General features: G+C 44.2%; 1 protein-coding gene across 3 annotated transcripts in view; it reads left to right on the top strand.

Annotated features, from left to right (window-relative positions):
• Positions 1–367: 367 nt before the first annotated feature.
• Positions 368–27,741, top strand: part of LOC143808731 (uncharacterized) — a 135,991-nt gene continuing 108,617 nt past the window's right edge. For all 3 annotated transcript variants that reach the window (XM_077291694.1, XM_077291677.1, XM_077291686.1), the window contains exons 1-4: positions 368–486; positions 11,962–12,031; positions 14,280–14,371; positions 18,068–18,131. In XM_077291694.1, coding sequence (XP_077147809.1) covers positions 11,968–12,031; positions 14,280–14,371; positions 18,068–18,131 — 220 coding nt within the window. In that variant the 5' untranslated portion in view covers positions 368–486; positions 11,962–11,967. The remainder of the gene's footprint in view (positions 487–11,961; positions 12,032–14,279; positions 14,372–18,067; positions 18,132–27,741) is intronic.

The following is a 27,741-nucleotide window of genomic DNA, read 5'->3' as shown; positions in this document are numbered from 1 at the left end:
GTCCCTCACTCTCCTGCCCCGTCCTCCCTTGCTCCGTCCCTCACTCTCCTGCTCCGTCCCTCACTCTCCTGCTCCGTCCCTCACTCTCCTGCCCCGTCCTCCCCTGCCCCGTCCCTCACTCTCCTGCCCCGTCCCTCACTCTCCTGCCCCGTCCTCCCTTGCTCCGTCCCTCACTCTCCTGCTCCGTCCCTCACTCTCCTGCTCCGTCCCTCACTCTCCTGCCCCGTCCTCCCTTGCTCCGTCCCTCTCTCCTCTCACGCGGTAAACTATCTCTCTCTGGCGCTTCTACAACCACCGCTCAGAAAGTCGCTAAGCGACAGCAGAACATTCTGACCAATCAGCGCGCTCGCTCTCGTGTTACCATGACTACACCGGCCGGGACATCCGGCGTTCGCCGTTGCTAGGAGACACTGAGAGACCACTTTTCAATTCTCCACAAGTTTCTGGAGTAGTCTGAGCAGAGTTGTGCGGCCGGACCGGGAACACGTAAGTGCCGCCTCCCTCCCTCCCTCCCCCCGTGGCCGGAGCTCTGTGTGCAGTGTGGGAGCTGATGGCGACCAGTGAGGCGACTGCTGGACAGAGACACGAGAATGTCATTACCTGTGTGGAGCCGGGTGTAACCATAGCTGTGACGTCACTATCGTTCTTCACCAATAGCTATGACATCATCACTGCTTTCTGTGCAGACGGTGACATCACTGTGTGCAGTAACCCTTTCCTGTGAGTGCATAGTGTCCTGTGTAATGATACAGCATGGTCACGGTGTGTGTCACACCGCGGTGCCGGAGACCACACCTGGTGGGCACAGCCGGGACCCTGTACTACGTGTGGCAGTGACGTTACGCCCTATGTGAATTATTACAGCGTTGCCCTACAGAAGTCCGCAGGGCCAGCAGCATTGCCATGGGCACGCTGCCCGCCTATAGTCGGCAGTCCCACGTAGGCCGCGCTGCACCGCGCAGTGTCCGTGTGCTCATCACAGCCTTTTGGCCTCAGTAAAGTGTTTTGCTAATAAATAATTCCCAGATCACTGTGTAACGTCACCATTACTGATCCGCTGCGTCCTGCAAACCAGATCCTTCTGCTCTGCCAGTGTTGTGGGTGAGAAGGATGGTACCCTAGGTGTGGCTGTGCGCTGTGTTTATTATCCCTGTGACGTCATTTATCTACAGTGTGTCCGTAAAGTCACGGTGCACTTCTGACCAGTCACTAGAAAGCAACAAAAAGAAATGTGAAATCTGCTGCAAATAAAAGAAAAACTCCCAGTTTCATACCTATTCAGTGCAGATCCATGTGGGCTCCATTTGTTGCCCTACACACATCCAAACGATAGTGAAGTTCTTGCCACACACGGATAAGGACGTCTGGTGTAACAAGTGAATAACGTCTGGGAGTCTCTCTTTTAAGTGATTAATGCCGTTCGATATATTCGATGTACACACGTTGCTTCACATAACCCCAAAAGTAAAAGCCTAAGGGCGTCAGATCCGGGGTTCGTGGTGGCCATGGCTTGACAGAATCCCTGCCTATCCACTGCCGGGGGAATGTTCTATCCAGACACTCAGGAACAATGGTGGCGTAGTGTGCAGGAGCGCCGTCCTGTTGAAAGATGACACCTTCTGGAAATTGTGGCACTGCATACAATTCCAACATGTCAAGATACGTGTTTGCCGTCACAGATCGCTCCGCAAAAAAAAAATGGGCCTATCACCTTATCACGCATCAGGCCACAGCACATGCTCACTTTAGGCGTGTTATGTTCGTACTCAACATAGGCATGAGGATGTTCAGCAGCCCATATTCAAACGTTAAGGCGATGAACATGTCCACAGATATGGAAGTCCGCCTCATCGCTAAACACAATTTCCGCAAAAATCTTGCATCATTGTCGATCTCATGAAGCATATCTGTAGAAAACGCGCATCGTTTGGGTCTATCCGCCGGTTTGATAGCGTGCAACAGCCGCAATTTGTACCCCGTAAAACAGATGTTTCTTTATCACCTTATGAACTGTAGTTTTGCTTAGGTGTAATTATCGAGCACACGCATGCACAGATTTTTTAGGGCTCCATAGGTAGCTATCCCGTATAGCCTCTACAGGCGCCAAAGTGTAAACTATAAGTAGATCCTGTGACTGGTCAAAAGTGCACCATGACTTTACGGACACACTGTATTTATGTTACTTATATAGCGCCATTAAATTCCACAGCACTGTACAGACATTATCGGCAAGGCAGCAGTGGGGGTCACAATCTACATTCCCCATCAGTATGTCTTTTGGCTTTTGTTATACTTGTAATGTGACATCATTGTGTTTATTACACCTGCTCTGTGATGTCACTGTGCTTATTACACCTGTATGATAATGCCACTGTTTATTACATCTGTGCAGTGATGTTTCTGTGGTTGTGTATATTATCCCTATATAACTAGATTACACTATTTATTATCCCTGTACTGTGACATCATTGTGTTTATTACACCTGCTCTGTTCCCATACCCTTCAGAATCCCCCCAAATATATTTCCTATTGAAAGGTTTATTGGGTAAGAATAGGGTAGGGTAAGTGTCTGATATTCCCGCAGCCTTGTATAGTAAACGTCCCTGTGTCCATCCAAGCCCAACTATAGGAGCAGATAATGCACAGTAATAGTAGATAGATTAGTCACACAGGACCTGCTGGCAGCCCTGCTAATTAGTGATGGTATTTAACATCTCTGATAGAAAACTAATTAATTCTATCAAATTGAATTGTCATTTCACAGAGTGGAATGCTTTATGAAGTGAGATAAGAGTATCATAGTTGGTGAGAAGTGAACTGAATGTCCTGGAGACTTTGTGCTGAGGAGTGAACTGAATGTCCTGGAGACTTTGGTGAGTAGTGAACTGAATGTCCTGGAGACTTTGTGCTGAGGAGTGAACTGAATGTCCTGGTGACTCTGTGGTGAGGAGTGAACTGAATGTTCTGGTGACTCTGTGGTGAGGAGTGAACTGAATGTTCTGGTGACTCTGTGGTGAGGAGTGAACTGAATGTCCTGGTGACTCTGTGGTGAGTAGTGAACTGAATGTCCTGGTGACTGTGGTGAGTAGTGAACTGAATGTCCTGGTGACTCTGTGTTGAGGAGTGAACTGAATGTTCTAGAGACTTTGTGGTGAGGAGTGAACTGAATGTCCTGAAGACTTTGTGGTGACTTTGTGCTGAGGAGGGAACTGAATGTCCTGGTGACTTTGTGCTGAGGAGTGAACTGAATGTCCTGGTGACTCTGTGTTGAGGAGTGAACTGAATGTTCTAGAGATTTTGTGGTGAGGAGTGAACTGAATGTCCTGAAGACTTTGTGGTGACTTTGTGCTGAGGAGTGAACTGAATGTCCTGGTGACTTTGTGCTGAGGAGTGAACTGAATGTCCTGGTGACTTTTGTGAGGAGTGAGGTGAATGTCCTGGAGACTTTGTGCTGAGGAGTGAACTGAATGTCCTAGAGACTTTTGTGAGGAGTGAACTGAATGTCCTGGAGACTTTGTGCTGAGGAGTGAACTGAATGTCCTAGAGACTTTTGTGAGGAGTGAACTGAATGTCCTGGTGACTTTGTGCTGAGGAGTTAACTGAATGTCCTAGAGACTTTTGTGAGGAGTGAGCTGAATGTCCTGGTGACTTTGTGCTGAGGAGTGAGGTGAATGTCCTGGTGACTTTGTGCTGAGGAGTTAACTGAATGTCCTAGAGACTTTTGTGAGGAGTGAGGTGAATGTCCTGGAGACTTTGTGCTGAGGAGTGAACTGAATGTCCTAGAGACTTTTGTGAGGAGTGAACTGAATGTCCTGGTGACTTTGTGCTGAGGAGTTAACTGAATGTCCTAGAGACTTTTGTGAGGAGTGAGCTGAATGTCCTGGTGACTTTGTGCTGAGGAGTGAGGTGAATGTCCTGGTGACTTTGTGCTGAGGAGTTAACTGAATGTCCTAGAGACTTTTGTGAGGAGTGAACTGAATGTCCTGGAGATTTTGTGGTGAGGAGTGAACTGAATGTCCTGGAGACTTTCTGCTGAGGAGTGAACTGAATGTCATGGAGACTTTTTCTTCTAACAGACTACATAGCAGGGATACATTTAATGAAAAGCGATATCCCAGCAATACGGATGCTGTATAGTGTGTACTGGATTTGGGTGATAAAGTGTAGTATGGGTGCTGTATGTAGCAGTGTGGATGCTGTATGTAGCAGAATGAGCGTACGAGGACTCAGGGTTTTAATTACAGCTAAATAAATCTGTTATGGATCTTACTGCAGAGTTATGAAATCTCGTGCAAAATAAGCCTACCGTTAATTCAGTTGTCCGCGAATCACAAACGTGTTTTGTCCATGATTATCTCAGATAACACATACCCGTTATAGTCTATGCTGCTATTTAGGCTGGTTTCACACTTGCGTTTTGATCTGCAGCGTTTTTTAAAAAAATGCAGGTGGTGAAAAAACGCATGTAAACGCATGCAAACGCTGCGTTTTTTAGACGCATGCGTTTTTGCATGCAGAAAAAAAACGTGGCGTTTTGCTGCGTTTACATGCGTTTTTTCCTGCGTTTACGTTTTTGAAATGCATGCTGAGAAGTGTGTGACAGCTGCCAATCATCAAAATCAACTAGAAAACCCACTATCAATAGAATTAGCTAGGGTTAGGGTTAGGGTTAGGATCGTTAGGGGTAGCTTTTTATTAGAAGAATGTCCTGGTCACCAGGTCACTGATAAGCCACCCCCCACCATCAAGGTGATAAAGGGATCCAAACCCTAACCCTAACCCTAGGGATACAAAACCTAACCCTACCCCTACCCCTAACCCTAACCATAACCCTTGGGATCCTAACCCTACCCCTAACCCTAACCATAACCCTTGGGATCCTAACCCTAACCCTAACCATAACCCTAGGGATTCTAACCCTAACCCTAAGGGTTAGGATCCTAACCCTAACCCTAAGGGTTAGGATCGCTAGGGTTAGGGTTAGGATTCCTAGGGTTACTAGGGATCCTAACCCTAACCCTAACCGTTACCCTAGGGATCCTAACCCTAACCCTAAGGGTTAGGATCCTAACCCTAACCCTAAGGGTTAGGGTTAGGATCCCTAGGGTTACTAGGGATCCTAACCTTAGGGTTAGGATCCCTAGTAACCCAAGGGTTAGGGTTAGTGTTTTCTTGTTTTTTTTTGTGTTTTCTTATGTTTTACTATAGAAACGCATGCGTTTAAAAACGCATGCAAACGCATGTGCTTAAAAACGCATGCGTTTACATAGACAGCAATACATTTTGTTGCCGCTAGAAATTACTACAGGTTGCATTTCTGCAACTGAACGCACGCGTCAAAAAACGCATGCGTTGCCGAAACGCGTCAAAACGCATGCTAAAAAACGCATGCGTTTTTAATGTTAAGTATAGAAAAAAAACGCATGCGTTTTTTAGCGCTAAAACGCAGCGTCCAAAAACGCAAGTGTGAAACCAGCCTTACATGTCTTTGTTTTGCAGACGGTGTCCTCAAAAAAATGGCAGAGAGGTGTGTTTTTATTTCAGGTCATGGATCAAACTTAGCCATACAAGTCTATGGGTCTGTGAAAATTCATGGACTATGCGTAGATGCCGTCCTTTTGCAGCCCAGGTTCTGTCTATGATTAACATTGTAGTTGGTTGAACAAGCTTTGCAATTTATTTATTTTTTTCATGCGAGAGAATCACTGACTTTTCAATCAGGCCAACGCATTATGTTATGTTATGTGTTGCATATTTTGTTTCACCAAGATTTTACCCCTCTTATTAAGAGGGTTTAAAGGGGTTGTCTGGCCTTAGCCTACAAGTCAGCAGTCTCTCTCTGATTGCAGACTTACAATTCTTCACATCGCCCTTCCTGCGCACTATGCGTATTCACTGTCAGCGGAAATGGGGTCATGTGACTATAAGTATGCGATTTGCATACTTCTGGCCACATTCTGACTAGTTGTGCACTTGCATTCAGGATGCTGCTTCCATCTAGTTGGCACGTGACCGCATGTATGCAAATCACATACTTGTGGTCACGGACCTGTGGCTCTCAGCGTATCCTCACAGCGTGCTGTACGCGCAATGTCAGGATTCATAAGTCTGCAAACACATGGGCAACAAGTCTGTAGTCACTCTAAGTCCAGACAACCGCTTTAAATGTGCCATGAAAGTCTGTGTCATTAATTGACATGCTTTCAATTTTCTGTGCATGGATACATATCAGCTAGTGCTCTCTAACTGCCCAAATCATCTAGACTGGGCAAGATACATGTAACCTCTGTGGTGGGATCTGGTCAGCGGTTTCATGCCGCACCCCAGCCTGGACTGTCCCCTAATGTGTTCTGGTGCTGCCGTGTCCATGAGACCTCGGAGCTGCTTCAGTTTGTGTTTTTTAAGAAACAAGCACTAGTTTTTTATGAAGTATGCTGCCTCCCACAAGCGAAGATCTAGGATGTGACAGGATACCAAAGCTCATCAGTTCCAAGGATGTCCACCCATTTCTTCTGATACATGTTGGCACCAATGACATGGCAAGGAAGGACCTACCGACAATCTGCAAGGACTTTGAAGAGTTGGGGAAGAAAGTAAAGGAACTGGATGCACAAGTAGTTTTTTTCTTTTATCCCTCCAGTAGACGGGCATGGCATCAGGGGATGGAACAGGATCCTTGATGTAAATAATTGGCTAAAATGATTGTGCAGACAATAAGGATTCGGATTCCTGGACCACAGTGTGATTTACCTGTACGACGTACTCCTCGCCAGAGACGGACTACATCTCAACAAACCTAAGAAGCACACATTCGCCAGAAGACTCGCTACACTCATCAGGAGGGTGTTAAACTAGAAGAAGAGGGGGCGGGAAGAAAAACGTTAGACACGAACATGAAGCCAGAAAATATACTGATGAAGGATATGAGGTGCTGTAAAAAAGACCCAAGACAACATACTCAGAAGGGAGGTAAGAACATTTCTAAAGCAATCCACAGGGAGGAGATTGGAACAAAACAAAATCCTCTAAACCGCATGCTCGCAAATAACGGAAGCCTGACAAAACAAGATGGAAGAACTAGAAGCAGAAATATCTAGAGATAACTATGACATAGTGGGAATAACCGAGACATGGTTAGATGAAAGCTATGACTGGGCAGTTAATTACAGGGTTACAGTCTGTTTAGAAAGGATCCTAAAAATCAGAGAGGAGGAGGGGTTTGTCTTCATGTAAAGTCTTATCTAAAGTCCACTTATGGGAGGATATTAGTGAAGCGAATGAGGATGTCGAGTCCATATGGGTCGAAATACAACCCTTGGCAAACAATTATGGAATCACCGGCCTTGGAGGATGTTCATTCAGTTGTTTAATTTTGTAGAAAAAAAGCAGATCACAGACATGGCACAAAACTAAAGTCATTTTAAATGGCAACTTTCTGGCTTTAAGAACCACTAAGAGAAATCAAGAACAAAAAATGTGGTAGTCAGTAATGGTTACTTTTTTTAACCAAATGTAGGGGGAAAATTATGGAGTCACTCAATTCTGAGGAAAAAATTATGGAATCACCCTGTAAATTTTCATACCCAAAAATAACACTTGCATCAATTTAGATCTGCTCGTTAGTCTGCATCTAAAAAGGAGTGATCACACCTTGGAGAGCTGTTGCACCAAGTGGACTGATATGAATCATGCACCAACACAAGAGATGTCAATTGAAACAAAGGAGAGGATTAACAAACTCTTAAAACGGTAAATCATCACGCAATGTTGCAAAAGATGTTGGTTGTTCATAGTCAGCTGTGTCTAAAATCTGGACCAAATACAAACAACATCGAAAGGTTGTTAAAGGCAAACATACTGGTAGACCAAGGAAGACATCAAAGCGTCAAGACCGGAAACTTAAAGCAATATGTCTCCAAAACAGGAAATGAACAACAAAACAAATGAGGAACAAATGGGAGGAAACGAGTCAACGTCTATGACCGAACTGCAAGAAAACGCCTTAGGCCTCTTTCACACATCCGTCTTTTTTAAGACATTGCAATGCGTCGTTCTGTGCAAAAAACGCATCCTGCAAAGTTGCCCGCAGGATGCGTTTTTTGCACATAGACTTGTATTACCGACGCATCGCGACGTATGGAAACACGTTCCATACGTCGTGCAGTGGATGCGTCGGTAATTGGTGGACCGTCGTCACAAAAAAGTTCAATGTAACGTTTTTTGGTGCGACGGGTCTGCCATTTTCGACTGCGCATGCACGGCCGAAACTCCGCCCACTCCTCCCCGGACTGCAGAATGGGCAGCGGATGCGTCCATCCGCTGCCCACGTCGTGCAGAGAATTCACAACGTCCGTCGTCGCGACGCATTGCAACGGGCCCGTACCGACGGATGTGTAAAAGAGGCCTAAAGGAAATGGGATTTACATACAGAAAAGCTAAACGAAAGCTGTCATTGACACCTAAACAGAAAAGAACAAGGTTACAATGGGCTAAGGAAAGGCAATCGTGGACAGTGGATGACTGGATGAAAGTCATATTCAGTGATGAATCGCGAATCTGCATTGGGCAAGGTGATGATGCTGGAACTTTTGTTTGGAGCCGTTCCAATGAGATTTATAAAGATGATTGCCTGAAGAGAGCATGCAAGTTTCCACAGTCATTGATGATCTGGGGCTGCATGTCAGGTAAAGGCACTGGGGAGATGGCTATCATTACATCTTCAATAAATGCACAAGTTTATGTTGATATTTTGGACACTTTTCTTATCCCATCAATGAAAGGATGTTTTGGGATGATTAAATAATTTTTCAAGATGATAATGCATCCTGCCATAGATCAAAAACTGTGAAAACATTCCTTGAAAAAAGACACATAAGGTCAATGTCATGGCCTGCAAACAGTCTGGATCTCAATCGAATTGAAAATCTTTGGTGGAAGTTGAAGAAAATGGTCCATGACAAGGCTCCAACCTGCAAAGCTGATCTGGCAACAGCAATCGGAGAAAGTTGGAGCCAGATTGATGAAGAGTACTGTTTGACACTCATTAAGTCCATGCCTCAGAGACTGCAAGCTGTTAGAAAAGCCAGAGGTGGGGCAACAAAATACTAGTGATGTTTTGGAGTGTTTTTTTGTTTGTTTTTCATGATTCCATAATTTTTTCCTCAGAATTGAGTGATTCCATAATTTTTCCCCTATGCTTTGTTAAAAAAGTAACCATTACTGACTACCACATTTTTTGTTCTTGATTTCTTTTAGTGTTTCTTAAAGCCAGAAAGTTGCCATTTGAAATGACTTTAGTTTTGTGCCAAGTCTGTGATCTGCTTTTTTTCTACAAAATTAAACAACTGAATGAACATCCTCCAAGGCCGGTGATTCCATAATTTTTGCCAGGGGTTGTACATGGAGGGAAAAATAGTAACAAAATTCTCATTGGGGTCTGTTACAAACTCCCAAATATAACAGAAATCATGGAAAGTCTACTACTAAGGCAGATAGATGAAGCTGCAACTCATAATGGGGTCCTTGTTATGGGGGACTTTAACGGCCTGGATATTAACTGGGAAACAGAGACATGTTAAACCCATAAAGGCAACAGGTTTCTGCTAATAATCAAGAAAAATTATCTTTCACAATTGGTGCACAATCCAACCAGAGGAGCGGCACTTTTAGACCTAATACTATTTAATAGACCTGACAGAATAACAAATCTGCAGGTAGTCGGGGATCTAGGAAATAGCGACCACAATATTGTTCGGTTTCACTTGTCTTTTGCTAGGGGGACTTGTCAGGGAGTCACAAAAACACTGAAGTTTGACCAGCTTAGGCTCCCGTCACACTAACAGTATTTGGTCAGTATTTTACATCAGTATTTGTAAGCCAAAACCAGGAGTGGGTGATAAATACAGAAGTGGAGCATATGTTTCTATTATACTTTTCCTCTAATTGTTCCACTCCTGGTTTTGGCTTACAAATACTGATGTAAAATACTGACCAAATACTGATAGTGTGACGGCAGCCTTAGAGATGCCCTTAATCTGGATTATCTCATTGAGAATAATTGTTTAATTGCATATCAGCATGGGTTTATGAGGAATCGCTCATGTCAAACCAATCTAATCAGCTTTTATGAAGAGGTAAGCTATAGACTGGACCACGGCGAGTCATTGGACATGGTACATCTTAATTTTTCCCGAGCGTTTGATACCGTGCCACACAAAAAGTTGGTTCACAAAATGAGGATGCTGGGTCTGGGGGAAAATGTAAATGGGTAAGTAACTGGCTTAGTGATAGAAAGCAGAGGGTAATTATAAATGGCATATTCTCTAACTGGGTCACTGTGACCAGTGGGGTACCGCAGGGGTCGGTGTTGGGAAATATTCTCTTCAACATATTTATTAACGATCTGGTAGAAGGTTTACACAGTAAAATATCGATATTTGCAGATGATACAAAACTATGTAAATCAGTCAATACAAGAGAAGATAGTATTCTGCTACAGATGGATCTGGATAAGTTGGAAACTTGGGCTGAAAGGTGGCAGATGCAGTTTAACAATGTTAAATGTAAGGTTATACAAATGGGAAGAAGGAATCAATATCACCATTACACACTGAACGGGAAACCACTGGGTAAATCTGACAGGGAGAAGGACTTGGGGATCCTAGTTAATGATAAACTTACCTGGAGCAGCCAGTGCCAGGCAGCAGCTGCCAAGGCAAACAGGATCATGGGGTGCATTAAAAGAGGTCTGGATACACATGATGAGAGCATTATACTGCCTCTGTACAAATCCCTGGTTAGACCGCACATGGAGTACTGTGTACAGTTTTGGGCACCGGTGCTCAGGAAGGATATAATGGAACTAGAGAGAGTACAAAGGAGGGCAACAAAATTAATAAAGGGGATGAGGGAACAACAATACCCAGAGAGATTAGCAAAATTAGGATTATTTAGTTTAGAAAAAAGACGACTGAGGGCTGAACTAATAACTGTGTATAAGTATATAAGGGGACAATAGAAATATCTCTCCGAGGATCTGTTTATACCAAGAAAAGTGACAGTCACAAGGGGGCACTCTCTGCATCAGGAGGAGAGAAGGTTTTTCCACCAACATAGAGGAGGATTCTTTACTGTTAGGGCAGTGAGAATCTGGCATTACTTGCCTGAGGAGGTGGTGATGGTGATCTCAGTCAAGGGGTTCAAGAGAGGCCTGGATGTCTTCCTGGAGAGTAACAATATTGTATCTTACAGTTATTAGGTTCTTTAGAAGGATTTAGATCTGGGGATTTATTCTGATGGAATATAGGCTGAACTGCATAGACAAATGTCTTTTTTTCGGCCTTGCTAACTATGTTACTATGTATATGGATGGCACGTATGGATGACACACATGGATGACAAAAGTATAGTGCCTTTATCACTGCTGTGGTCCAGTTTACAAAATTAAGCGTTCCTCCAGTTTATCAGGAAACTGATATATAGTTGCGGACTCTGCTGTATAATCATTTTTCTTAATCTCTCCCATTAGCGATTTCTGCTGATAACCAGCAGTACGGACCACAGAAGTCTGCGCTGCGGCTCCGCTAAACTGATCGTCACCCTTGTCCTACTGCTAGGCTGCAGGAGCAAGTGTCATAGGATCTCGCAGGGATCGCTCTCGCACTGAAGATTGTAGCCACAAGCGATGAGCAGGACCTGCCATGTTTATTCACCCCATAGCACAGGCTTTGGCCAAACATCCGCTGGTTATCAGCAAAAATCACTGATAGAGCAATTTAGAAAAATTATCTTACAGAAGAGTCCTGCGCTATAATCATTGTCTTGGGGCAAATAAGGGGCTCACATATAGGCATTTCTCACGAAACCCCTGGAGACAGGTATCTCCATTCTGTCCGTCTTTGATGTATAAGCAAGAAGAAGCAGCTTTGCATTATATCTTATATACTTTTTTATTTTCTTAGGACAATATGACGGATACCAGGCAAGATAAAAATACAGATTTTGAGGATTCTGCAGAAGATATTGGGATAAGTAAGGACGTTATTAACAATGAAATATTTAGGTTGTAATTCACATTGTTATTTCTACCTAATAAAGGCAATTCAGATACAAATAAGTTATATTTTCTATGTGCTGTGCACATGTAAGGGCTTATTCACATGGCAGAGCTATGGATATATAAGGGTTCATACACATGGCAGAGCCATGGGCATAGACCACGTCTGTAAGGGCTCATACACATGGCAGAGCAGTGGGCATAGACCACGTCTGTAAGGGCTCATACACATGTCAGAGCAGTGGTCATAGACCACGTCTGTAAGGGCTCATACACATGGCAGAGCAGTGGGCATAGACCACGTCTGTAAGGGCTCATACACATGTCAGAGCAGTGGTCATAGACCACGTCTGTAAGGACTCATACACATGGCAGAGCACTGGGCATAGACCACGTCTATAAGGGCTCATACACATGTCAGAGCAGTGGTCATAGACCACGTCTGTAAGGGCTCATACACATGGCAGAGCAGTGGGCATAGACCACGTCTGTAAGGGCTCATACACATGGCAGAGCAGTGGGCATAGAACACGTCTGTAAGGGCTCATACACATGGCAGAGAAGTGGGCATAGAACACGTCTGTAAGGGCTCATACACATGGCAGAGCTGTGAGCATAGACCACGTCTGTAAGGGCTCATACACCTGGCAGAGCAGTGGGCATAGAACACGTCTGTAAGGGCTCATACACATGGCAGAGAAGTGGGCATAGACCACGTCTGTAAGGGCTCATACACATGGCAGAGCTGTGAGCATAGACCACGTCTGTAAGGGCTCATACACCTGGCAGAGCAGTGGGCATAGAACACGTCTGTAAGGGCTCATACACATGGCAGAGCAGTGGGCATAGACCACGTCTGTAAGGGCTCATACACATGGCAGAGCAGTGGGCATAGACCACGTCTGTAAGGGCTCATACACATGGCAGAGCAGTGGGCATAGACCACGTCTGTAAGGGCTCATACACATGGCAGAGCAGTGGGCATAGACCACGTCTGTAAGGGCTCATACACCTGGCAGAGCAGTGGGCATAGAACACGTCTGTAAGGGCTCATACACATGGCAGAGAAGTGGGCATAGAACACGTCTGTAAGGGCTCATACACATGGCAGAGCTGTGAGCATAGACCACATCTGTAAGGGCTCATACACATGGCAGAGCAGTGGGCATAGACCACGTCTGTAAGGGCTCATACACATGACAGAGCTGTGAGCATAGACCAGTTCTGTAAAGGCTCATACACATGGCAGAGCAGTGGGCATAGACCACGTATGTAAGGGCTCATACACATGACAGAGCAGTGGGCATAGACCGCGTTTGTAAGGGCTCATACACATGGCAGAGCAGTGGGCATAGACCACGTCTGTAAGGGCTCATACACATGACAGAGCTGTGAGCATAGACCAGTTCTGTAAAGGCTCATACACATGGCAGAGCAGTGGGCATAGACCACGTATGTAAGGGCTCATACACATGACAGAGCAGTGGGCATAGACCGCGTTTGTAAGGGCTCATACACATGGCAGAGCAGTGGGCATAGACCACGTCTGTAAGGGCTCATACACATGACAGAGCTGTGAGCATAGACCAGTTCTGTAAAGGCTCATACACATGGCAGAGCAGTGGGCATAGACCACGTATGTAAGGGCTCATACACATGACAGAGCAGTGGGCATAGACCGCGTTTGTAAGGGCTCATACACATGGCAGAACATTGGGAATAGACCATGTCTGGCCATGCATGGAGGATGTTCTGCTTCCAAGTGCTGTCTACATTGGCTGCCTTGTATGCAAAGATATCCTCCTCTAGAATAATCCTTTCAAAGAATACATATATATGGCATAAATGGAACATGGCACATTTTTTATTTTTGTTGGATCAATGCAAAACAGAGCTGTATTACCGCCATGTATTACCGCCATGTATTACCGCCATGTATTACCGTCATGTAATACCGCCATGTACCTGAGTCCTTATACTATGAGCTCTCTTGGCAATGTTTGTTTTCATATATCAATAAGGTCTCAATGAAAATCTTCCTGAGTCCATGTTTCACTTTACTTTTTCTGATACATGAATCCCTAGATTACGACCGTTATTTCTTTTTACATTATATTTTCTCATGAAGAAATATAGAATTTATAAAAACTGATCATGTTTGATAATGTTTAGCAGATTGTTGACTTAAATTTCCAGGTTATTCAATGTTTGTGACTATTACAGATCTCCAGATGCACCGTGTGACTGAGGACAGACATCGGGACCATTGTGATTACCTTCTGGACGCATTGGATGAACAACTTGACCAACTTCAGGTATGAACGCAGACTGGAGAGAAATGCAGACAAAACCCAAGATGGAGACATAATAAGCAAATACCCTGCAGTAAATAAGGAAACAACAATAGCGCATGAAAATAATATACGGTACTTAGTTAACATAATTTGGATTAAAAAAAATGCAAAAAACAATCCCGTCACATCACGGTGATCCTAATCGGGAGGGCATAACTCTAATATTAAAACCTTACCGTTTGTCAAGCGACATGCATGTGGATAAGGTCCTGATCCCAGCTAGTGGACTCACAGCCACGGGGAACCACATGAATATAATGTGGACGGGAAAATTGTAATATGTAGCCACAGGATCACGATTCACAGAGGTATCGGTAATTAGGAAGATTACTTTTTTCGTGAAGATTATTTGCTTCATTTTTTTTATTTTGCATAGATTGAAAGAATAAAAACTTAGTTGTAACACGGCCCAAAACCTTCACACTGTATGGGAACCCCTGAGCGATGGCCCTTGTGTAGTATCAGTAGCTCTGATCACATCCGTTTAACCTCTTAGATGCCAGAGTCACGCTTAACAGGCTTTTATTTTTATTTGTAAATCATGTAACTTTTATTGAAAAAACACTTCATTACATTTTCCATTTTGTAAAACATAACAGAACGCAAACACTAAAATGAACATAGTAATACTTAAAGGGGTTGCCCACTACTCAGACAACCACTTCTCAATCGGGATGTTTCCCCTTTTAAAATAAAAACACTTATACTCACCTCTAGTGCCAGCGCCATGCCAGCGGTGTCAGCACTGTCTCTCCTGGCGATCGCCGTGACGTCACGCAAACCTTGCCTTTGGATGTATGGAATACATCCGGAGGAAAGGAGAGAGCAGCAGTGCTCACTTCCTCCAGATCTAAGGGGGAGTGTGAGGCGGCCACTGATTGGCTGCAGGTTTAGCATCACACCGTCACATGATCACTGGGAGAGACACTGCTGACACCGCTGAAACGGTGCTGGCACTGGAGGTGAGTATAAGTGTTTTTTTATGTTAAAAAGGGGAAATATACAGACTAAGGCTACTTTCACGCTTCCGTCGTTTGGCCAACGTCGCAATGCGTCGTTTTGGAGATAAAACGTATCCTGCAAAGTTGCCCACATGATGCAGTTTTTTCTCCATAGACTTGCATTAGTGTATGGCCATACGTTGCATGCGTCGTCCACTGGATGCATCGGGTTTTGGCGGACCGTCGTCTCGGAAAAACGCTCAAGGGAACGTTTTTCTGTACGTCGCATCCAGTGTTTCACACTGCGCAAGCCCAGCAGGAAACATCGCTCTCACGATTTTTACTGTTCAGCAACGAAGATGGAAATGTGACAGCAAACACTTCCGTCGGTACGTCGCGCCGACGCTTCGTGATGGCCCCGTACCGACGGAAGTGTGAAAGAAGCCTAAGAAGGGTTGTCTGAGTAGTGGAGAACCTTTCACCAGCTTGAGCATGTTAAAAGGAATAGTGGCTGCAGAGCTGAATAAAACATAGCTTTTATATTTTAACTTCTTCTCTCTAGGCTTATCGTAAATTATAACCTAAACTTTACAAGCTAATATCTCACAATGGAATTGTGAAATTAAAAAAAATCAAAAATATGTTTTATTAAACTCTGCAGCCAACAGTAATAATGCGGCCAGGTTAACATGCCTAAACTCTAACTTCTGTCACTGTGCCCAGAATGAAGAGAATGGAGAAGTAGACAGCTGTTGCACCAAAGATACAAGCGCTTCTCCCAAAATGAGAATATCATCAAAATGTTAATATATTTCAGTTCTTAAAGTGAAACTCGTATATAGAGTCATTACAAACAGAGTGATCTATTTCAAATGTTTATTTCTGTTAATGTTGATGATTATGGCTTACAGCCAATGATTACCCAAAGGTCATTAGCTCAGTAAATTAGAATAATTAACAATAAACACCTCCAAAGGTTTCCTAAGCACTTAAAAAGGCCTCTTAGTCTGTTTCAGTAGGCTCCACAATCATGGGGAAGACTGCTGACTTGACAGATGTCCAGAAGGCAGTCACTGACACACTCCACAAGGAGAGTAAGCCATGAAATGTCCTTGCTAAAGAAGCTGGCTGTTCACACAGTGCTGTATCCAAGCATATTAATGGAAAGTGGAGTGGAAGGAAAAAGTGTGGTAAAATTAGAATATCATCAAAATGTTAACATATTTCAGTTCTTCAATACACAAAGTGAAACTTGTATATTGAGTCATTACTTCAAGAGCCACCACACACAGACGTATCCAGGACATTGGCTACAAGTGTCACATTCCTTGTGTCAAGCCACTCATGACCAATGGACAACACCAGAAGTGTCTTACCTGGGCCAAGGAGAAAAAGATCTGGACTGTTGCTCAGTGGTCCAAGGTGTTGTTTTCAAATGAAAGTAAATTTTGCATTTCATTTGGAAATCAAGGTCCCAGAGTCTGGAGGAAGAGTAGAGGGGCGACAATCCAAGCTACTTGAGGTCTAGTGTGAAGTTTCCACAATCGGTGATGGTTTGGGGAGCCATGTCATCTGCTGGTGTAGGTTCACTGTGTCAGCGCAGCCGTCTACCAGGAAATTTTACAGCACTTCATGCTTCCCTCTGCCGACAAGCATATTTGGAGATGGAAGTTTCATTCTCCAGCAGCACTTGGCACCTCTCCACACTGCCAAAAGTACCAATACCTGGTTTAAAAACAGCAATAGCAGTGCGCTTGATTGGCAGCAAACTCGCCAAAACTTAGCCTCATAGAGAATCTATGGGGTATTGTCAAGAGGAAGATGAGAGACACCAGACCCAACAATGCAGATGAGCTGAAGGCTGCTATCAAAGCAACCTGGGCTTCCATAACCCCTCAGCAGTGCCACAGGCTGATCGCCTCCATGCCATGCCGCATTGATGCAGTAACTGATGCAAAAAGAGCCCCAACCAAGTATTGAGTGCATTTGCTGAACATACATTTCAGTAGGCCAACATTTCGGTTTTAAAATAATTTTTTTCAAGCTGGTGTTATAAACTATTCTAGTTTACTGAGATCGGATGTAAGCCATAATCATCAACATTAACAGGAATAAACACTTGAAATAGATCATTCTGTAATGACTCTATATAATATATGAGTTTCACTTTTTGTATTGATTGACTGAAATAAATTAACTTTTTGATGATATTGTAATTTTGTGAGAAGCACCTGTATATGTTATTTCTAGCTGGCCAGTTATTTGGAGGGGCGCACTGTATCATACCCCAGCACCTCTTGGAATAAACACTGCAAAATCACCTTCCACAGTGCCGGCTTACAGTCTCTCCCTTGCTACCATTGCTGCTCCCTCACTCCCAATGGAAATGAGGGGCTGAGTAGAAGAGTAAACCACTAAGGCCACGGTCACACTATCAGTATTTGGTCAGTTTTTTACCTCAGTATTTGGAAGCCAAAACCAGGAATAGAACAATTAGAGGGAAAGTAGAATATAAACACATCAGCACTTCTGTATTTTTCGCCCACTCCTGGTTCTGGCTTACAAAGCTCATCTGCTCAAAACAGATAACTGGTACAAATGGGGCTGCAGCAAGACATCCTGGCTGCGGTTCGCTTGTGTAATGACATCATCTGTACTTTGTGATTTTCTGATCATTCCCCAGAGGGAAACACATTCCTGTTTGTTTGCTTTTCAGTCACAACCCAATTTCAAGAGTTCTCTGAGAAATGGTGACAACACTAACGACACATGTGCAACAGGTAAGAGCTATGTACGTCCAGCCCACCAAAAAGAGAAAAGCGTGGTATATATCACATTTTATGGGACTGTGCTGCCCTATTAAATTTCAGTGTAAAGGGAACCTGTCAAATTGAACATGTGCAGGAGAAGCTGAGCAGACTGATATATAGGTTTGTGGGAACAGATTCAGTAAAACGTGTCATTTTTTTATTGAAATCATGATTAGTCTGAATAAAGTAGTGATGTGGGAGGGGGTCTGAATCAGGACACATAAGGCCTCGTACACTGTGTTCCAAATTATTATGCACATAGAGTTTAGGAGTGATAAGGTTGGAATTTTTTTGTTTGTCATTTAAACTCATTGATGGTGATGTGTGTCAGGGCTCTTTATATCACTGAAAGCAATTGCAGATACCTGTGCAAATTAGTTTGGCAGGTGTGTCCAAATAAAGGCAAGACTACTTAAGAAGGCTGTTCCACATTATTAAGCAGCCTACATTCTATGCCAAAATGGGAAAGAAAAAGGATGTGTCGGCTGCTGAGAAGCAACAAATTGTGGAGTATTTAGGTCAAGGCATGACTACAATCAACATTGCCAAGACACTTCATCGTGATCATCGCACAATCAAGAAGTATGTAGCTGATTCCCAGCACACACGTGTGCGTGCTGATAAGGAAAAATTGAGGGCCCTTTCCAACAGGCAATTGCGTAAGGTTAAAAGAGCAGCTGCAAAAATGCCTTGTCATAGAGCAGACAAGTTTTTGAAGCTGCTGGTGCCTCCAACGTCCCCAGAACAACAAGATGCAGGGTCCTTCAGAGGTTTGCAGCTGTGCGTAAGCCATCCTGTCGACCACCTCTATCCACTGCAACAAGTAGAAATGGCTCCAGTGGGCCAAACGATACATGAAGACTGACTTCCAAACAGTTTTGTTCACCGATGAGTGCCGTGCAACGCTCGATGGTCCAGATGGATGGAGTGGAGGATGGCTGGTTGATGGACACCCCATGAAAACACGGCTAAGGCACCAACAAGGAGGCGGTGGAGTAATGTTTTGGGCTGGAATCATGGGGAGAGGGATTGTCGGCCCCTTTATGATCCCTGAAGGGGTAAAGATGAACTCCATAATCTATGTGGAGTTTCTAAAACAACACTTCCTGCCATGGTTCAAGAGGAAGAACCATGTTTTCCGCAGCAAGATCATTTTCATGCATGATAATGCACCGTCTCATGCTGCAAAAAAACACATCTGCATCTCTGGCTGCTATGGGCATAAAAGAGGACAAACTTAGGGTGTGGCCACCATCTTCTCCTGACCTCAACCCCATTGAGAACCTCTGGAGCATCATCAAAAGGAGTGTCTATGATGGCGGGAGGCAGTTCACATCTAAGCAACAGCTCTGGGAGGGTATTCTGTCCACATGCGAAACAATTGAAGCAGAAACCATCCAAAAACTGACAAATTCATTGGACGAGAGAGTTCAGAAGCTTCTTTCTAACAAGGGGTCCTGTGTGCAAATGTAACATCACCTAGAATAAAGTTTTCACTTGAAAACTGTTTGATTTCATTTTGTAATAGGCTGATAATGCTTATAACTTCACAATTGACCATTTTTGTGTTCAAAATAAAAAAAAAAAGGTTGAAAACTCTGCTGTGCATAATAATTTGGAACATGCATTTTGCATGTTTATTTCTTTTAAAAAGATACTGTTTTCATAGGCAGTTTGTTCCAAAACATTGCAATTATACTAGAATAGTAGATGACTGGAAAATAACAATGACTGCAATTCAGATAGGTAATTTAGAGAAAATATGAGGAAATATTATTTGCATAATAATTTGGAACACAGTGTATAGATGACCATATTTTTGGGCTGAGTGAGATCTGACAAAACAATGTAATTCTATGGGGCTGTTCACATGTGCAATTTTTCCTCCGGCTGAGTCTGTTTGAGGAAAAGAGTTGCAGCGTGCCTGATTTGCAGCTAAAAATTGGATCGCACTCGGCCATGCAAGTCAGTGAGTCCGTGGAAACATCGGACTGCACTCGGATGACATCTGAGTTCAATCTGATTTTCACAGACTGACAGAATGGAAAAACTGGAGAATTTTGTTTTCCATCTTCCCCTCATCCGAGAAAATCAGAATACACTATGATCAGCTTGTGATTAGCATAATGGGACTGATTTTCTTGGATGAGAGAATGTACATTCATGTGACCCTAGCCTAAGGCTATAAACTAGTGATTATGAGCTTAGAAGACAAGGGGTACATAGGGCTTAGCCAATACGTCTTTTAACTGACCTGACATATAAGAGAATAGCATCCCCATACAGGTGACAATCCAGCAGCTGTCGGCTGTCCACTATAGCTGACAACTTGCTGCATCAACCACGGTCAGTGATTGCACCATCCAAATCTGTTTAACCCCTTAGATGCTGCTGTCAATAGTGACTACATCATTATATATGCTAATATTAAGGAGAACCGAGAGTCAAAACTAGCCAATATGGGTTCACAAATGGTTAAATTTTATTTCAAAAAATCACATACATAAAAAATATATACCATGAAGTAATAAATAGTTAATTTGAGACAACTAGCAACTATATCCTAAGTACATCAAAACAGCGGTCCAGGAAAGAACAGGACACAGGTGAATGCAATGAACACTACTTCCCAATCATGTGCATGTCGGTAAGTACTATCACACACATGGGGCCTGCTATCAGTGGCAAGCGGTGGTTAGACCAAGTAGTATGCTTCTAAGAGCGTTATCCAAAAAATTCCCCACACATCATGAAGCAGTCATTAATAATATGACAAACAAACGTGGTTAGATAAATTTACCCATATGTGTGCAGGCGTCCTGTGTAGGTCCTGGGTCGCAAACCCCAACGCGCGTTTCGCGTGCAAATCTCGTCGCTTCCTCAGGGGGCGTCTTAACAGAGTGTAGGGGCTTCCTCTTTATCCAAATTGGTGCCCTCAGATCATGATTGTATGGTCCTGATGTTTGCGATGGCAATTCATGAACAAATAGCGGCCTCAGAGTCTGACTGCTATAGTAATCTGTTCAGAACTAAAGGTACCTTCACACGAAACGACTTTGTAACGATATCGCTAGCGATCCGTGACGTTGCAGCGTCCTGGATAGCGATATCGTTTAGTTTGACACGCAGCAGCGATCAGGATCCTGCTGAGATATCGCTGGTCGCTGAATAAAGTTCAGAACTTTATTTGGTCGTCCGATCGCCGTGTATCGTTGTGTTTGACAGCAAAAGCAACGATACCAGCGATATTTTACACTGGTAACCAGGGTAAACATCGGGTTACTAAGCGCAGGGCCGCGCTTAGTAACCCGATGTTTACCCTGGTTACCAGCGTAAAATGTAAAAAAACCAAACAGTACATACTTACATGCGTCCCCCGGTGTCCGCTTCCTGCACTGACTGAGCGCCGCAAAGTGAAAGTGAAAGCACAGCACAGCGGTGACGTCACCGCTGTGCCCTGCTACTGCCGGCGCTCACACAGTGCAGGAAGCGGACGCCGGGGGACGCATGTAAGTATGTACTGTTTGTTTTTTTACATTTTACGCTGGTAACCAGGGTAAACATCGGTTTACTAAGCGCGGCCCTGCGCTTAGCAACCCGATGTTTACCTTGGTTACCCGGGGACCTCGGCATCGTTGGTCGCTGGAGAGCGGTCTGTGTGACAGCTCTCCAGCGACCAAACAGCGACGCTGCAGCGATCGGCATCGGTGTCGCTATCGCTGCAGCGTCGCTTCGTGTGAAGGTACCTTAAGAGACATTTAGGTGGTAAAAAGCACATTTTCATTTCTGTCATACCACTTTGCATTAATTCCTGTAAAGCACCTGAAGGGTTAATATACTACCTGACTGCAGTTTTCAATATGTCAGGGGGTACTGTTTTTAAAATGGTATCACGTTTGGGGGTTTCCCAATATATGAGACCCCTAAAGTCACTTCAAACATGGATAAGTCCCTAAAATAATAAATGTAGTAAATTTCCTTGAAAAAATGAAAAACTGCTGCTACATTTTTAAACCTCCTAAAATGCTAACAAAATAAAATCACATTTTACAAATGGTGCTGATGTAAAGCCAACATGTGGGAAATGTTATTTATTAATGGTTTGCTGTGGTATGACCATCTGGATTAAAGGGATAAACATTCAAATTTAAGAAATATCAAAAATTTGAGAAAAAGTTTACAAAATTTGCAATTTTTTATAAATAAACACAAAACATATTTACCTAAATTTACCATTATCATAAAGTATAATGTGTCATGAAAAAACGATCTCAAAATCACTGGGATTTGTTGAAGCGTTGCATAGTTATTACCACATAAAGTGACACTGGTCAGATTTAGAAAATTTGGCTCCGTCACTAAGGGGTTAAGAATCTGTGATAGTCACGGGATGATCACATCTACTATATAATTGTCTAAGGGTCACTTCCGTCTTTCTGTCTGTCACGGAAATCCCAAGTCGCTGATTGGTCGCGGCACAAGAGCCACGACCAATCAGCGACGGGTACAGTCCGGCGGCAAAATGGCCGCTCCTTCCTCCCCGCAGTCAGTGCCCGCTCCATAATCCCCTCCAGTCAGCCCTCACACAGGGTTAATGGCAGCATTAACGGACTGCGTTATGCCGTGGTTTAACGCACTCCGTTAACGCAGCTATTAACCCTGTGTGACCAACTTTTTACTATTGATGCTGCGTATGCAGCATCAATAGTAAAAAAAAATCTAATGTTACAAATAATATATATAAAAAAAAGGTTATTCTCACCTTCCGACGTCGCGCACTGTCCTCGGGAGTGCAAGCGGCAGGTTCCGGTGCCAAGGATGCTATGCGAGAAGGACCTGCCATGACGTCACGGTCATGTGACCGCGACGTCATCACAGGTCCTGCGCTCATACCAACCCTGGGACCGGAAGCTGCCACGTGCACCGTACACAGGCTCCAGGACTTCAAGGGGCCTTCGGAAGGTGAGTATATGTTTATTTTTTATTTTAAGTCTTTTTTAACCACACATATAGTGCCCACATTGCTATATACTACGTGGGCTGTGTTACATACTGCGTGGGCTCTGTTATATACTACATCTCTGTGCTATATACTATGTAGCTGGGCAATATACAACGTGACTGTGCAATATACAACGTCACTGTCCAATATACTACGTGGCTGTGCAATATACTACGTTCTCTGTGTTATATACTACGTCGACTGTGCAATGTACTAAGTGGCTCTGTTATATACTACGTGGCTGTGCAATATACTACGTAGCTATGCAATATACTACGTGCCTCTACAATATACTACGTGGCTATGTTATATACTATGTGGCTCTGCTATATACTGCTTCGCTGACCAATATACTACATAGCTGTGCAGTACACTACGTGACTGTGTTATATACTACGTGGCTGTGCAATATACTACGTGGCTCTACAATACACTACGTGGCTATGTTATATACTACGTGGCTCTGCTATATACTACGTGGCTGACCAATATACTACGTGCCTGTGCAATACACTACGTAGCTGTGCAATACACTACGTGGCTATGTTATATACTACGTGGCTCTGCTATATACTACGTAGCTCTGCTATATACTACATACGCTGTGTTACATACTACGTAGCTCTGTTATATACTACGTAGCTCTGTTATATACTACGTAGGTTGTGTTATATACTGCGTCACTGTGCAATATAGTACATAGCCTGTGCTATATACTACCTACATATTCTAGAATACCCGATACGTTAGAATCGGGCCACCATCTAGTCTATATAATTGTCTAAGGGGTACGTCCGTCTGTTTGTCTTTCTGTCTGTAACGGAAATCCTGCGTCACTGATTGGTCGTAGCCAGCAGGCTGCGACCAATCAGTGACGCAGGATTTGTCCGGCCGCGAATTGGCCCCTCCCCACTTCCGTCCAGTCAGTGCCCCCTCCCTACTCCCTTCCAGTCAGTTCCAGTGTGTCGCCCCATCCCGGACCAACTTTTTACTATTGATGCTGCCTATGCGGCATCAATAGTAAAAATATACAGTATAATGTTAAAAATAAAAAATTATGCTATTCCACCTTCCATCGCCTCCGCAACTTTCCCACTCCTCCCGATGCGCTCAGCAGCTTCCGTTCCCAGAGATGCATTGCAAAATTACCCAGATGACTTAGCAGTCTTTCGAGACCGCTACGTCATCTATGTAATTTTGCAATGCATCGCTGGGAACGGAAGCTGCCGGCCGCATCGTTAGGAGCGGGACAGCTTCGGTGGACGACGGAAGGTGAGTATATAACTATTTTTTATTTTAATTATTTTTTTCACAGGGATATGGTGCCCACACTGCTGTATACTACGTGGGCTGTGCTATATACTACGTGGCCTGTGCTATATACTACGTGGCCTGTGCTATATACTACGTGGCCTGTGCTATATACTACGTGGCCTGTGCTATATACTACGTGGCCTGTGCTATATACTACGTGGCCTGTGCTATATACTATGTGGGCTGTGCTATATACTATGTGGCTGTGCAATATACTACGTGGCTGTGCTATATACTGCGTGGGCTGTGTTATATACTACGTGTCTGTGCTATATACTACGTGGCTGTGCTATATACTACATAGCTGTGATATATGCTATGCGGCTGGCTGCGACCAATCAGCGATATTGCCGTGGGATTTAAACACCGCTTCGGTGATTAGTCGTGCCCGGCCAACCGCGACCAATCAGCGATATTGGCGTGGAATTTAACCCCCACTCACAGCGCGACGTACATACATACATATTCTAGAATACCCGATGCGTTAGAATCTAGTAGGAAATATGGAGCTATAAAGCTTGATTGAAGAGAAAGTACAATAGTGGTGGTCTGGAGGCAGTGGTCTGCAGTTGGTTGTCTGGTGACGGTGGTCTGGAGGCGGTGGTCTGGAGGCGGTTGTCAGGAGGCAGTGGTCTTCAGGCAGTGGTCTGGAGGAGGTGGTCAGGAGGAGGTGATCTGGAGGCGGTGGTCTGTAGTTGGTTGTCTGGAGGCGGTAATCTGGAGGCGGTAATCTGGAGGCGGTAATCTGGAGGCGGTGGTCTGGAGCAGGTGGTCTGCAGTTGGTTGTCTGGAGGCGGTAATCTGGAGGAGGTGGTCTGGAGGCAGTGGTCTGCAGTTGGTTGTCTGGAGGTGGTCGTCTGGAGGCAGTGGTCTGGAGGCGGTGGTCAGGAGGAGGTGATCTGGAGGCGGTGGTCTGGAGGAGGTGGTCTGGAGGAGGTGGTCTGCAGTTGGTTGTCTGGAGGCGGTAATCTGGAGGCGGTAATCTGGAGGCGGTGGACTGGAGGCGGTGATCTGGAAGCAGTGGTCTGGAGGCGGTGATCTGGAAGCAGTGGTCTGGAGGCGGTGGTCTGGAGGAGGTGGTCTGGAGGCGGTGGTCTGGAGGAGGTGGTCTGCAGTTGGTTGTCTGGAGGCGGTAATCTGGAGGCGGTGGACTGGAGGCGGTGATCTGGAAGCAGTGGTCTGGAGGCGGTGGTCTGGAGGAGGTGGTCTGGAGGCGGTGGTCTGGAGGAGGTGGTCTGGAGGTGGTGTTCTGGAGGCGTGCTGACATGCTGATAGTATTGCACATTAAAACGTACTTGCTCAGGATCAATAGTTGGGAGAAAAGAGAGCGCTGTCGTTATGGACAAGCTACAGCGTAGGAATGTTACAAGTCTGTACTATTGTCAAAATGTCAGCAAGTGGGAAAGGATGATCTTGTGTAACTTAGCTCCGGTTCACACATACTAGGGAGGATTTCCTACAGATGTCTCACTGTTAGACACGACAAACGATGTAAAATGCGTCAGTGTGAAATCCTCCTGTAAATCTATGCCATATCCATCTGTATAGAACTCTTCATATCCATCGCAGGACAAGAGTCCAGTAGCCACTAACAGAAGGCCGCAGCCCCTCCATCGCTTCACAGCTGTACGGCTACCAGCTGCCACATCAGACGTAACATTGTGTCCATATGATTTTTCATGGCTCTGGTGACTCTTATACAGAGCCTGTTCCTGTGGTTGGGAGCCATGTTGGGAGTATACTTGGCCTTCTTAAAGGAGCCTCCACAGCCGGCCCCAGCTCCAGACAGAGAGGTGTCACATGAGAGCCGTCCTTCCCTCCCGTAGCACCAATAATCCGCCTTTAGTCCAGGTTTTGATCCTAACCCAAGTCATAGAAATGCCTTGTTATCTGCCACTTCTCATGAAATGTCACGTAGCACCTGCACTGTCACACTATGGACATAGCAAAATAACTAGTGACTTCTTATGGGCAAATTGCAGAAATTCACAGTTTAATGATAATATTATTTGGTTCTACAATTACTGGGAAAAATAGAAAAAGCCACAAATGTATAAAAAATTAACAGATTTTTTCTGTTCTTGGCCCTAAAGCTCTTGTGGTCCCTGACGGTCTTTGTTGGTACAGTAAGTTGCCATCATGTTACCGCTGTAGCCAATCATTGGCCTCAGTGGTCGCTTGCCGTACTGCAGATATGACCAGTAAGGATGGCACGTGATCGCTGGGGCCACTGATTGGCTACAGCGGTAACATGATGGTAGATTATAAACAGGGGGTATCAGAGCATCGGTGGTGGGACGGCCGGGGCTAGAAGAGTAGGGGTTTTATTTCTTTTCTTATCCTATAACACTTGAGGCTTCTATTTTTTTCCAGAAATCAGACAGTTACCTAGACTTAATTACATGGAGCTTATAGTGTAATTTGATTAGAAATTGTATTAAGTGAAATCTGAGATGATCCAGTATGTAAATTATCTTTAGGAATAAATCACAGCGGAAGAGAAATAATTACCATTATGTAAATGTACAATCCACCTTATTATGGGATGCTATGCAGCCTGTCATAGACTAATGTTGCCTCTTGTCTGCCATCTAGTGGCCTTCTATAACATTTTAAGTGACTTGTCCTTTGGTCGCGCTCAGCCTCAGTTTTTATCTGATCGATGGGGTGCTGGGTGTCGTACCCCCAACCTTCTTATATTGATGACCTATGAGTCGTTCTATGAATAGGACTGCTGTTATTAAGTCCCGGATAGCCTCTTTAATAAATAAAAGATCAACAGTCTTTGCGCAGTGCATTTCCACCAGCCACTTAAGGGACCACTCCAAAGAAACTGCCGGAGTGGTGCTTTAACTGTTTATTAACGGTTAGGTGGTTCTCATCTTACTCACTGTCTGTATTAATATCACTGCTTGTCTTAACAAACTTTTTAATTAGAGTTTATGACATATAATGACAGAATGTGCAGCCGGTCTTATGGCTCCTACCCCTCTGCAGCAAAAATTGTAAAAACAAGAAAAGTAAATACTTGCAGAAGTTAGTATTTCTCATTGTCTTTTGTACACTGAAAGTTTTTTGTCCACTAAATATTACCTATTTGCAGAATAAGCGGCATATGTCTGATCACTGGAGCCCACACACATACACAGCCACCATTCATTCTAAGGTGGGTAACAGAAGCTCCTCCAGCTCCATAGAAGTGAATGGAGCAGTGGTCGCACATGTTCACTACAGTCCCATTAACATACAGGACTTCCCAAGATC

Source organism: Ranitomeya variabilis, chromosome 1 (assembly GCF_051348905.1).
Source record: "Ranitomeya variabilis isolate aRanVar5 chromosome 1, aRanVar5.hap1, whole genome shotgun sequence".
NCBI lineage: Eukaryota > Metazoa > Chordata > Amphibia > Anura > Dendrobatidae > Ranitomeya > Ranitomeya variabilis.
Note: the sequence above shows the minus strand (reverse complement) of the source record. Positions and strands in the feature narration are given on the sequence as shown.